The following is a 14,556-nucleotide window of genomic DNA, read 5'->3' as shown; positions in this document are numbered from 1 at the left end:
TCGATTTGCTATTACTTCATTATAGGTCTCTTTGTCATTAAAATTTATTTTCTACTTTTTAGTTCGATTAGCAATAAAAGAGTGTTTTTTAGTTTTTTAAACTATTTTTTATTATATAGATTATGCAGCTAACTTAAATTTTTTTTAAGAGAGTTTGCTCTGCATTGTTCTTGTTCCTTGAAGACGTCATATTGGTGACCAAATTGCTCCCCAAATTGATATGCCGTACACATATGTATTTACAAAGGTTTCAAAAAATGCAATGCAACTCTTCCTTTAATGATTTTCTCGGCAACACTTTGAACGAAAAAGAACTGCGCAAGAATACTGAACGGTAGCACAAAACAAAAAACATAAATCAGAGTTGCTAGGAAAGAGTTGCATCTTTTTATCCCATTGAATGAAATAATTATGAAATTCATAAATAAGTGCATAATGGTATTATTAAATGTACGTATATTTGTTTCTATTTGTGTGAGTTTGGCGAAATACCTATAATATAATATTTTCGAAGGAATTTTTCTACTGTTTTAATTCTTCGGGAAAGCAGGTGCAACCCTGCAGTACAAATTCAAAATGGCCGTCCCCAACAAAAAAGCAAAATTTCTGTACAGTGAAGAAGCGTCCGAGAAAAGTTCAATATACGGTGTGTAGCTTTTAATATTTTTGCTTTCTTAATTAAATAAGAGAACTCATTTACAAAAAAGAGTGAAATCTGCATAAGCTCATTTTAGTGTAAAAAATATTGAAAGATGAGTTTATAAAAACGATCTAAATAAAAGAATGAGTGGTGAGCAAATTTTCTAGGCGAAAATTTTCGTTTCAATTATATTTGTGCGGAGCAAAGGAAGGAACGAAGTGAGTTCGAGAAAACTAAGGTCTGCAGTAAAAAGGAAAAGAAAAAAGTGAAAGCAGACAAGAGAACGTAACGTGCACTGAAAAGTTATATGCAAAAATTGTGAAGTGGGCAAGCAAAGAAACAAAAAGTTTTTGGCGAAGTTTTTTTTTCTACTGAAACTACACAAGAAAAAATGTTAGTACACGCGTATAATCACAGAAACAGCTGCAGCTGAACAGCCTACTCCTAAATTAAATTGGACTTATGCAAAGCGTAGTGAAGATTGTATCGAGTGGGTATCTAAACGCGTAATTAATTTTTCCTGCTTGTAAACTCTCATCATACAAAAATTATTTGTGTCCCACTCCAACTCTTGCCTAATATTAACGGACATGGAGTTCGAGGAGCTAGAAGGCATCGCCAAAACGGACTTTGTTCCGCTCATGCCGCTTATAAAACAAGAACAAATGGATACGGCAATGCCCGAGACAGCAGCACCGGAACAGCTCGCCGGCATCGGCAATGCTGCTACAGCGACTACGTCCTCATTTTCAGCTTCGTCATTTGGGAATCCCTGCGATAGTGCCGAGAAGCGGGTAAGTAAATTTGCTATCATGTGCAAACGAAACGCCGCTAAGCATATATACTCGTGTGCGTGCTTTAAGGCGGTACAACTTACAGAGCAGCTCAATGCGGCGCATCCGGTTGTGCTTCCGCATGCGGCCGGAAATCGATAATTGTTGGCAATTTTGTTACAGTTCAGCGCTAATGAATGTTATTCCCTAAAAAACGGAATACATTTGTACAATAGTATTTGTTCTAAAACATGATCCGAATTTTGGTTATTCAAATACATATAACTATAAATCGCCCTTTGACGGAAATATGTACAAAATATTCATAATAAGGTTCAGAGTCAGAGAGGTTTGTAATTTTTGTGGTGCGAGTAGTTTATTATTTGGCAAAAAGGTCTGTATCGATCACCACAAACATTGATGATTTTTATTATTTAAGCTCATAATAGTCTGGATTATAAATACATAAGGGTAGGCCATAATTAAGTGCAAATGGCTTGACGTCAAAGCATTTGCAAAGTACCGATACAAATCAAAAACTAACTGCATGTATAAACATACATATGTATATATATATTTGATATTTTGAACTGTCCTAAATTTGTGCAACAACAAAAATGACAATGCTGATTACAACTGCCGCTTTAATATTAACACCAAAATTAAAAATCTTGTGCTTTGATAAATGCCTGCCTATATATGGATTATGTCCTGCGTGTCAGAGCTCACCAAGAGTTGTATATACGGCCAAACGATATCGTATCTCTTACTGCTATGGTTGCATGCTAAACTGATTAGAATCGGCTTCAGTGATGTTTGCAAGGTTGTCGGAAAAGTCGTCCTAGACACTTAAGGACATTATTAATTAGGTAGTTTTTCAGTACGTTCAAAACTGACAATCGTTTCTAAGTATTATTTCAAAAAAAAATTTCTTTTTTTGTAAGTGTCTTCTTCAAAGGTTAGTTCAATGGTCCGATTTTTTTGTTTTGTTTTTTTCCTCTTATTTTTTTTAAGGCAGAGTTAAGAAAAAAAGAAATGAATAAAACAAAATGAGGTATTAATACCAAGAGGATCTCCCGACCGCAAAAATATGTTTATACGCCCATTTTCGATTGTGTAAATTTTGTCAAGTACTAAACAGGTGGTGTTTGGTATCGCTATTGAAGGCAATCTTTGAGATCGATTATCCCGAAAACGGACATAACGTCATATTCATCAATCGGAAATTGCCTAGATAATAATGTCCTTAAGTATCTAGGATGTCTTTCCCGGTAACCCCACAAACAAGGTCTATAAATATATAGTAAAAGGAAATGACATTCTTTCATTTAATTTTAAATTTACGTTAGTAATATAAAAAAATGACTTCACAGCAAATTTACAAAACGCATCGTTTGCATTGCATTCACACCTGGCACACTGCTCGAATATTACAAAATGACGATTGCCAACATATCCAAACCACACAGTGAGTATTCCGTCAGCTGCTTTGGGGTGCAATGTGATTTTACTTGCATGTCTAAGCACATTTCTCTCCATGGAAACGTTATCTTTGAAAAAAGAGAATTGCCTGATGAGGCGAAAGTAAGTGACGGAGTAAAAGGGAGAAAAATAAAAGGCAGAGATATAAATGGTTTAAGCCGACCGGCAATGCCGTGAATGGGGTAGAAGTATCCAAGAAACAAACGACGCGTTGTCTACTATGCATTCAAGCTAACAGCTAAACGAATTGATCGCATCAGCAACACCGACACACCGAAACGGCAAAATAAAAAATAAATAAAAATTAATCGCATAGCAAAGCAAGAGAAACGCCGAACCAGTAAACTTATCAGCCAAGCGAGCAACTGCTTTGTTAAAAGGCAAAACACAACCGAACAACAATCGTGCTTATTTCACACCACTATTCGTAAATGTTATGTTTGGTGCGCCTGTGCAAATGCAAGCAAGCACAGGTCGCAACAACCAAATTGTTGATTGTTGGCAAAAGTGGTGTATCGGTCGCTCACTCGGCGCTCGGCTGACTTTAGTTGGTCGGTTGCCTTTAAGCCATGACTTAGCATTACATCTGCGGGTACCTTCAGCCATAAATATACTTTGTACTTACTACATTGCTGTGCACCTCGGAAATATTGCATTGCTCGAACAATGTGTTTTCAATATTTTCCTATTCTCCCCCTTCCCCATTTGTTAGGAAATCATGCAGGTTGTGAGTCAGAAAGTATATAAAACAAAACACACGCGACTAAAAATGGGTAGTTGCTTCTGGCTGATTAGTCAAGCGTGTAGGGAGACTAAGATCGGTTGTTTTTGATTACAGTGTAATACACATACATACATAGATATATATGTAGGTTGCATGCAAATGATGATGATTAACTTATAAAAACTCAACAAGTTAAAAGGAAGCCTACACGAAGGACGACAGCTCGATTTTTAGGTACATATGTACATAAACATGATTCAGGCTTCAATTACTTTCTTGCTAGGTATTTCACCCAAACAACTTGCGACTGAATAAATTTATTCAATTCGACAACTTCGTTAAAATGAAGTTCGCTGCATTAAAGTATGCAGATGTTTTTAGAATTTGGAATATAATTTTGTTAAAATATTTTGCAAGTATTTGGCAACGAGTCTTTTAAAAAGGTTGTAAGGCCAAATGAAAGACTTGAGCCCTTACATAAATGTTTTCTATTTCCAATTTTAAACAATCATGCTCATAATTTAAAATAATCAAACTAACTATAACATTAATCAAGTTTATAACTCTCCATATCTTTACAATATTTCGACATACTAAAAGAGGTTTCATTGATTGCCACCGAAATTACCCGCGTTCAAGGATGACCAGCTTTGCTATTTAGCTATGGTTAAAAAGAAATTTGTGAGGGGAACTTTGGCTGCCTCGTCACTTGGGGATTCGGCAGCCGAATTCCGCACGATCATTTCACAAGTATTCACACACTCGTCCAATCAATCGTTATTCAGATGGCAACGAAGTGTCATTGGTGCCTAAGGGTGTTACAATATTGTTCACATAACGGTTGTAAGCAACAGCATAAAGGAATCGAGGTAGATGTTTGCCAAGAATGATAGAAAGAAGATTGCGCCCATCAGAGCGTACGTGACGTCACGTTTGCAGAGTTGTGCAGTATTGCCAACCATTTGCTCTTCGCAATAAATTTAGTGCTTTTTTATACCGAAAATGCCACAATTTCTAAATTTGGTGTTTGTTTCTTTTTGTTTTTAATTTAAGGCTACCGAGACTTTAGGTTGAAAAAAAACTGTATTATTATACAAAATAAGTTTAAAAAAGGCCACTCTGAGAAGATTTTAGTGCTAATGAAAATTTTTTTACTCTTATAAAATTTGATAATTTGAAAGTGCAAATTTAATTTTTGGCTCCATTTAAGGCTATGCAAAAATATTAAATGCCCCTCTCTCAACTCTTCTTAAGATTGAAAACCTTTTTACACATTTTAAAAAGCCTTTGAATTTATTGAATGCGAATTGAAACCATAGAGGTGTAATCGTTTCTTCCGGTCATCAATCCTTAGTGAGACATAGAGCATCAAGAGGTGTATTCATAGTAAAAATAAGCAACAAAATACCAGAAAATACTAAAGAAACCATACTGACATTTTTACAAAAAGAGTATCTTATCTATATTAGTTACATAACTTCAAATATAGCAAAAAAGTCGTTCCCTTAACAAAAGAATTTCGCTTAACAAAAAAAAACTCATAAATTAAATTGTACATAAGCATAACACATTTATTTAAAAAAAAACGCACATTCTACAGACAATTTGTCACGCTCAATATCATGACGCATACAAAGTTCTTACTTAACACAATAAACTTTCGTGTTTTATTTTCTTTAAATGGGCATTTAGTGCGTTTTTATATCCAAAGCTAGGCAACTCTGCAGTAGCGAGAGAGAGATTTGACTGCCGAAAGCAGAAGAACACCAACAATACCGGCAATCGCGGGCAATGCCACCAGATGTTAAAAAAAAGTAAAGCTAAATAAAACTGAGTGAATTATTTAAATAATTATTAAAAAATGTATATTTTACAAAATTATAAACATGACATTTTAATTAGAACAGCTAGAAAAATGTCATGAAGAAAGAACTAAAACTCCGAGACAAAAAATAATAGAAATAACAAAAAAAAATGCTAAATCAAGTTACGAAAATGCTAATCTGGCCATACTGGAGCTAAAATCACGTAACTAGTTGTCAAATTCGCTGAGCGCAAAGTAACGGGACCACGATGGGCGCCATCTCATTATTCTTTGCATCATGGATGTTTGCATATAATGTCTGTCTAACAAAAGCGTGACCGCCATAGAAAACAAACTGCATTGCATGGGCTTATAATAATAAAATACGCAATATATTCCAGAAAATGTTATAATGACTGCAATTCTTTGAGTCATAATTTGTGTTAATTTCTGCGCAAATTGTGGAACTAAATCAGCCGAATTTGCCTTGATAACTGTTTCACCATCCATATTTGTTTTCCTTTTGAGTTTTTGCTTAACTATTGCCCAAACATTTTCATCAGCCGACTGTGAGGGGCAATCCCATAAGCCAAACCCATTTCGCTATTTTCACTCTATACACCTTCGGCTTCGATATTTGGGATTGTTGTCCTCTTGTAAAATCCAAGGTTGGTTAGTTCTTCCAATTATCTTCGCAGCTGATAGCAATGTTGCTTTTTGGTAAATTTTATTCATCAAAACTGCATTCAAATTAGCGGTAAACAAATAAACGTTCAAATCCTTTTTCGAAGAAACCGCCTTAAGCATGAGTCTTAACTGGATGTTTCACAGTTCGTGGATGTTGTCGATTATCAGCAGCTATTCGCCCAAAAGAAAGATTTACCTGTGAACAATATGTTTGTCCAATTCTGTTCTGAATTTGCCTTAGCCCATGGAAGTCTTTTTTCAATGTGCTCCGGAAATTACGGTGGTCTGTTGGTAAACGCCCTCGAACCGTGTATTTGGATACATAATAAGTTCGACTTTGTCACAAACATATCGAGGATCTTCTGATCTCGCTTTGGAGAGGTATATTTTTAGACTTCGTCCGGGGAAATCATCAACGTTTTTAACTTCGGTATACCGTTGCACTCATTTCTTTATGAGCGTCTTTGATTTATTTAAATATTTTGCTGCAGATACACGTTAAATTTTTGGAACAAATCATTTTTCATACGCGGGACTCCTTTTGAACTCACAAAACTAACAAATTGCACAACGCATATTGCTGAATGGATAGGCTTATTTAACTGCATTTAAATTTTTATAAAGGAACTCTACGGTTATGTTTTTGTATGACAGACTGTACATACCAAAATTCTAATAATGATAAGAAGAGTCGATTTGTCCTGTGATTGTTCAAAACATCCGGATCGAATTTAGCCATTCTTACTTGTTACTCCTATGAATATACTGTGGTTTTATCTGAGGAAGAACGACAGCTTAGCGCAGCAAACCTCTTGAAAAATACATACTGTGAGCGTCAAAATAAAGCGTACAAAGCATTTTGTTATAATATGGATTTTATTTCAGTCTTTTATAACAAAACAATATATTTTAATTTCATGTTTTTTAAATTAGTATTTGATTCTCTACTAATTACTAGAAAACAATAAAAAAATAAATGACAGCAACAAATATTGTAAGACAAAAACAAAATTTAGTGCATATTTTACGCGTCAAAATAAAGTGTACAGAGATATATTTTACAAAGATGATATCGATTTAGTATTTTGTTGACTTCCCTTTTGCTTTGATAACGGAAGACAGTCTTCGAGGTATCGACTCCACTAGTTTTTTTGTCACGTCAGATGAAATTTTATCCCACTCTTCCTTTATAGCGAGTTTCAGCATAATCCATATTGGTGATTGTCCTTTTCCGGATTTGGTGGTCTAAATGCTCCCACAAATGTTCAAAAGGGTTTAAGTCCGGTGACTGTGGAGGATGATCCAAGGTCTTAGGAGTACGATAAAAGAGCCATTCTTTTACTATTTTTGCTGTGTGCTTGGGATCATTATCTTGTTGAAAGATCCAAGATCCCTGCAAGTCTAATTTCTGCACCCTGGTAAGTAAATTATTTTGTAAAATATTCAGATAATCTGTTTTGTTCATGGTACTTTCAATAAAAGCCACATTGCCAACTCCGCTTGCCGCCACACATCCCCACACCATGACCGAACTCCCACCGTGCTTAACTGTGGTTATCAAATTTTGGTCGGCATACTCTTTATTTTTGGTTCTCCAGACTTTACAGGTTTTTTCTGCCCAAATACCTCGAACTTACTTTCATCGCTAAACAGGACATTATTGCAGAAAGAAACATCCCGATTTTCGTATTTTTTTGATTAACTGTCGATATTAGCGGGTTTTTTCGTGGGAGACGACCATGTAACCCATTTGCGTGCAACGCTCGACGTATTGTACTGGCACTTACGAGGCATATATATACTTGCGAAACGTTTTTAATGCAATGTTTCGCTTACAATACTTTCCGAAGCTCTGGAAAGTGGCAGAGATTATTGCATTGCCAAAACCGGGTAAAGATCCAACTACCGTGTCATCATATAGACCAATAAGTTTATTACCGACAATATCTAAAATTGCTGAAAAATTACTGCATGATCGGATAAGCCAACTTCTAGACGAAAAACGTATAATACCGGATCATCAATTTGGATTTAGAAAAAAACATTCGACTATTCAACAGATCTATAGAATTACAAATAAAATCCAATCAGTCCTTGAAAACAATCGATACTGTGCCGCAGTATTTTTGGACGTAGCTAAAGCGTTTGACAAAGTGTGGCATGAAAGCTTACTCCACAAAATAAAAAGAATGCTACCTTTTGACTACTATCTCATCATAAAAAGCTATCTAACCGACCGAAACTTCTATATTAAATTTGACAATCAATGTTCAGGTATTCATCAAATAACTGCTGGAGTTCCGCAAGGAAGCGTTCTTGGCCCTCTACTATATGTTTTATTCACCGCAGATATACCACCTCCTGACGAAACTAATTCTTCAATTGCTACGTTCGCAGACGATACAATACTATTAGCGTCAGACAAAAGCTTAATTATCGCTACTGAAAAACTGCAGCGATACACAAACGCAGTTAAGGAATGGTTTGATAACTGGTGCCTAAAAATAAATGAAGACAAAACCGTACAGGTTATATTTACTAACAAAACAAAATTTACCGCAGTTCCAATTAAAATAAATGATAAAGCAATTACAATAGAATCATCTACTAAATATCTGGGAATTCACTTGGACTCCAAACTAAATTGGAATCAACACATAAAGCAAAAGGTCAAACAAATAAAAGAAAAACTTCGACAACTTCATTGGTTAGTCTGCTCTAAATCCGGCTCACTACACAAAACAAGCTATTAGTGTACAAAACTATGATTAAACCAATCTGGCTATATGGATTACAGGTGTGGGGAACGGCTAAAAAAACTCATATAGAAAAAATCCAACGACAGCAATCAAAGATTCTTCGAATTTTGACCATGTCTGACAGGTACACAAAAAATGATGACATCCACAGGACTTTTAATATAGCAAGAGTAGACGAAGAAATCAAAAAGATAACAACAAGGCACTTTGAAAAAATACGCACACACAGTAATGCAGAAATTAACAAACTTCTTGAAAGGGAAAGAAACGGGAAAATGCGTTTAAAGAGAACCCGACCAAGCGACCTAGTATGATAAATGCTAAAAAACCATATATGTAAAAAAAATAATTAAAAATAGTTGTAAAATGTAATCATGTAAAGTGAAACTTGTATTGTATTATTGTATTATATATTATTTAATTGCTATTATTTCGTTTATTTTAATTTTATCGCTTTTGACACTGGCCATTAAGCGATGTATATAAATCCTGACCAAATTGTTAAACAACATACTTAATGTCAAAGGACTGTTGCCGACCAGTTTTCCCAATCCATTCTTCCCAAAACTTTTTTCCCAATGTTTACTTTTCCCAAAGGCAAATGTTCCCAAATTTTTTCATCCAAACTGTTTTTCCCAAGACTTTTTTCCCAAATACATTTTTTTCCAAAGAGCAAAAAATGATTTATTAATGATATAAAAATTATAAAATGTGTAAAAATTCTTTAGAGGCTGATATTGTGTCCAAGGAGTCGAAGTTACTCAGAAATTTCGCTCCCTTTGTAATCTTCATATTGAGCCACTATACTTCTCATTCTCATCTTTGATTGTAACCATTTCTTTTTTGGAGCTGCTTTTACTTTTTGTCCCAGGTCTAATGGTCTTAAAATTGTTTCTGTGTCACACTGCTCTTTCAGAAACTCTTGAAGAAGATAGTACAATGATGGATGGTTTTTTCCAACCATAAGTTGAAATCTGTTATGCCACCCCTCGCTTATATTGTTAGTACGGTGTTGATTGTTAAGCGTAGCTTCGTACGTGTTCCATAAAACAGGTTTGGGAAAAATAGGATTTTAATTGAATTGGGAAAATGGTTTTGGGAAAATTGGTTTGGGAGTTATTTTATTGGGAACAAAAGTTTTGGGAAAAATGACTTTTGGGAAAAATGGATTGGGAAAAGTGTACGGTAACCTCAAAGGACAGATGTATAAAATAAATGGGGACAAAAAAAAAAAACTTACGCTAGTATCTGATGCAGTTGAAACTTCTTGTGATATTTTGACCGCACTTTTAAGGGGATTTTTCTTGACGTCACGCACTATAGACCTTACTTTAGTCTCATTCAAAATTTTTGGACGGCCTGCACCTGGGCGATTTTCTACTTTGCCGAACTTTTTGTATTTTTCAATTATTTTTTTCACAGTATTATGGCTTCTGTTGACAATAGAGCCAATTTCGCGAAAGGTTTTACCTTCATTGCGAAGCTTTAGTACCAGTTCTCTAACATCAGTCGAAGTTTGTTTATCCATTATTAAAAAAAATAAATAATAGAATTTAATTTACAACCAATTAAAATACAATACGAAAAAAGTTGCAATGCATCGAAAGAGGAAGTAAACAACCAAATATAACGGTATTTTTTACCGTACAACATCGCTAAAATGCTACTGATGTACGCTGTACACTTTATTTTGACGCGTAAAATATGCACTAAATTTTGTTTTTGTCTTATAACTTTTGTTGTTGTGATTTATTTTTTTGTTGTTTTCTAGTAATTAGTAGATAACAAATAATATACTAATTTAAAAAACATGAAATTAAAATATATTGTTTTGTTATAAAAGACTGAAATAAAATCCATATTATAACAAAATGCTTTGTACGCTTTATTTTGACGCTCACAGCATATACATTACCTAGAATTCTGCAACGCTTTAAAAACTATAAGACTTATTACCTGCCCGCCCTAAACAGCATCTGTGGTCACCTTGTTTTTGTAAATCAATAAAAATTTTTGGTGAGTATAGGCGACCTATTATTTTAGAAAATGATAATTTTGAAAAATGAATGCGATTTTTGCAAAACCAAAAAAAAAGAGGTATAGGCTTTGGGCTGTATCTAAAAAAGAACCCACGAAATCGTTCCTTTTTTTTACATTTTCTCCATTTTGCTACGTTTTATTTTGTGCTTCAGCTTTCCGCGTAATTCGCTAAACTTCCTGGAGTTTCTATTTGACAAGAACACGACGCATTCGAAAAGTTTGCCAAAATGTGTATTCTTCTGTCGATGTGTGGAATGTCGAACCTAAAGAAAAAGGATGTTAAAATAATGGGAGTACACCTGCACTTGAAAGGTAACTCCAAGAGTTTAGCCTGCATTGGTACACAAATGGCTCGAAGGCACCAGAAGGCATAGGCGTTGGAATATATGGCCCCAAAACAAAGCGATATATGCTGTTGGGTAGTTTTCCCAGAATCTTCCAAGTGGAAGTGTACGCCGTCTGAGCCGAAATGAGCGGATTGCCGTTCTGAGTGACAGTTAGGTGGCACTCAAGACGTTGTCATCCTTTAAGGTTAAGTCCTTATTAGACCTTGAGTGTGTCGGTAAATTAAATTTGCTAGAAATGAACAATCGCATCCGGTTCATGTGGGTCTAGGGACATAGGTGTATAAGTAGGAACGAAATAACGGATACATTGGCGGATTGGGATATTGCCAACTGAATTCTGTCGTTTCTGCGACCAGCCCCCGGAGACAACAGCACTATGGTGCGAAGAAGGATGAGACATCGCGGCCGAAAGAAAGACACATATGATGAGCCCAACCCAGCTCTAGTATAGGTTTATTAAGGGAACTGTGTGTGGATGAGGTACTGTGAGGAAATAACTTTCTTAATAGTAGGCTTATGTTCATAGTTTATTTGCCACAATTGAGGGATGTGACTAATCTTTACAACTGAGAGGTGACAGATTGCCATTTCCATTGTAGTCGGTTCCACCCACCGGAATGACTCGGGATTTTGCAGTTTTAGGGTTGCCGCCCCAGGAAACTAGTACTGTCTAGAGCGTCGAACCTCATACCTCACCATGAGGTCGAAGTGCAAACGTCCTTTTCATTCATTGAACCATTGGGTTTTAAGGAAGTCTGTGAAGAGGCCAAAAGGGACTGTTAATGTAAAACCCCAGCATGTGGAGTTGCTACTGCTGCATAAAATTGAAATCTACATAAAAAAATAATAATTTTCGCATTCCAACACGGCACACATCATTTCATTATGATTTTTGAAAGATTCCAGAATCAATCGGAAATAAACCCCTTTGTACGAGTAAAGCACCAACTAATCGCAAAACGTAAACAAAGACATGAAAACAAAGAACCCGAACCCGCTTTTGTACCTACTACTTTTTTCTCAAAACCAGTTACAAATACACGGCCTCGTTCATGCGTGATTTGGTTCATGAAACAATACAGCCAGGAGCTCATTAGAGCGCCATTCACCGCATTCTGTTATTTTCTTGTTGCACTCAAACTAAATTATAATGCCCCGTGCGCTTCAATACTGTAGATAGTGGTTTCAAACTACTCATCCCTCAAATGTCATGTATGGTATGTACGTATGTATATAAATAAAACATATATATATATATATATAAACACAATATAAATATATGTATGTTTTATATAAAAAATATATATAAGTTTTATGATGTACATATGTATGTGGGAATGAACATTCTGTGAAGCATGGCTAGGAAGTATTTTCTTATCTCATTTTCTTGTCAAAACTGTTTACTATTTTGCGTGAACACCCAAAAACTTGTTCGGAGAACTCTTCAATCAATTCCGATAGAAAAACTTGTAGGTGTAGTGGTAATCTGACAGAGAAAAAAAAATTGATGACTGCAAAGGAAAACAAATAAATTTTCTTACTCAAGTAAAAGTTAAAAATGCGCTTGTACCCTTTACTGGATGTTTGGCTGAGCTCCTCCTCCTATTTGTGGTTTGCGTCTAGATATTTTTCCACAAATAGCCTCCGAACGGCGGATGGTTTTTTATGGGAAATTTTTTTCATAGCAAAAATGCACTCGGAAGTTTTTCCGTTGCCTGCCGAGGGGCGAAAACTTTTTCTATGATTTGGTGTTTCATTACAGAGATTCTAACCTGTGCAATTCCGAATGATAGTCATGCAGCAGCTCAACAAAAATTCGTAATCCATCATCTCTTAAAAAGTCATTCTTTATATTAATAAAACTAAGAACTGGCATGAATAACCGTTGGTTTGACAGCGATTTTCTTTACTTTATTCTGTTTGACACGTTTTTATTTTCCTTGTAAAGTTTTTTTCTTTTCTTTTTTCTCACGGCAAAGGAAGGTACAGTAGTAGTAAATTTGAGAAGCTTTTCGTTATTTCATTTTGTGGTGACATCCTCATGTTGAAGGCTGCTTTAGTGATATCATTCGAGCAACATAATTTTTAATTTGGAACTGAATAGAAGAATGGGATGAATGACAAATAGATAAAATTAGTTTTTTGCACATTCACAATACAACAACAACTTCTCGTCATTCCGTTTTACAGACATTTCAAAATTAAAGGCGAGTTAAAGAACAGGCAATCAACTACAGTAGGTTCTGTTTTTATGCGGTAGATACGTTCCGCAAGAAACAGCATAAAAAAAGCTACTAGCTCTATAGTAAAACTATAGATACGTTTCAAAAGTGCTAAAACCGCATAAATCTGAAATAATGTAATAAAATCGCATAAAAAAGGGCACTACTCCCATATTATAACTATAGATACGTTCCATAGACCGCATGAATCTGAAATAATTAAATAAAATCGCATAAACAAAATATTGTATTTTTGAAAATTATATCTTTATTTAAGAAACGTCAGAATCGAAAAATAAATTTAAGTCAGAAATAGAATCAGACAATACCCACATGTTGCGCGTTCGTTTAGGATTTGGCGTAAAACCACTTTCGTCACTTGAGGAAATGTACACGTCTGATCTAGATAGTTATGCAGGCGGTTCCATACTTGTAGGGTTAGCATTTCTGATGTAATCTGTGATGAGTTTTTGCTTAGCTAGTTTAGAATCTTGTTTATATGTACAATTCGCGATAGGTCGACATGCATTTTGTAATTTAAAAAAAAACCGCACTATTTCAAAACCGCATAAAAAAAAACCGCATATAAAAAGAACCTACTGTACACTAATCACACCACCTTCTATAGATACGCCTTGGATAGCACCTTGTACAAATTCACCTTGCTCCGTATTATAGCGAATATATTGTACATATGCACGTACATACATACATATTTATGCAATTATGTTCATACTTTTTAACTTTATCCTACAAATGCATGTGTCAAGATGTTATTTCAACTGACGCAGACTCAAATTTATCTCGTTATGGCTCAAATATTTCAATGACAGCTGGTCGTTGTTAACAGATTTTTTACACTGACAAGGGATTAGTGGTTCAATATATATATATATATATATATATAATTGGCGCGTACACCCTTTTTGGGTGTTTGGCCGAGCTCCTCCTCCTATTTGTGGTGTGCGTCTTGATTTTGTTCCACAAATGGAGGGACCTACAGTTTCAAGCCGACTCCGAACGGCAGATTTCATGGCAGAAATACACTCGGAGGTTTGCCATTGCCTGCCGAGCGGCG

At 35.2% G+C, this 14,556-nt stretch overlaps 1 protein-coding gene across 3 annotated transcripts in view; it reads left to right on the top strand.

The window, feature by feature from the left end:
* Positions 1–357: 357 nt before the first annotated feature.
* Positions 358–14,556, top strand: part of LOC128862514 (E3 ubiquitin-protein ligase TRIM33) — an 85,281-nt gene continuing 71,082 nt past the window's right edge. For 2 of the 3 annotated variants that reach the window (XM_054101192.1, XM_054101182.1), the window contains exon 1: positions 358–1,434. In XM_054101192.1, coding sequence (XP_053957167.1) covers positions 1,231–1,434 — 204 coding nt within the window. In that variant the 5' untranslated portion in view covers positions 358–1,230. The remainder of the gene's footprint in view (positions 1,435–14,556) is intronic. The other variant, XM_054101199.1, reaches the window with a different exon arrangement.

This window comes from Anastrepha ludens, chromosome 2 (assembly GCF_028408465.1).
Source record: "Anastrepha ludens isolate Willacy chromosome 2, idAnaLude1.1, whole genome shotgun sequence".
Taxonomy (NCBI): Eukaryota; Metazoa; Arthropoda; class Insecta; order Diptera; family Tephritidae; genus Anastrepha; species Anastrepha ludens.
The sequence above is the reverse complement of the archived record's forward strand: the minus strand, read 5'-3'. Positions and strand labels throughout refer to the sequence as shown.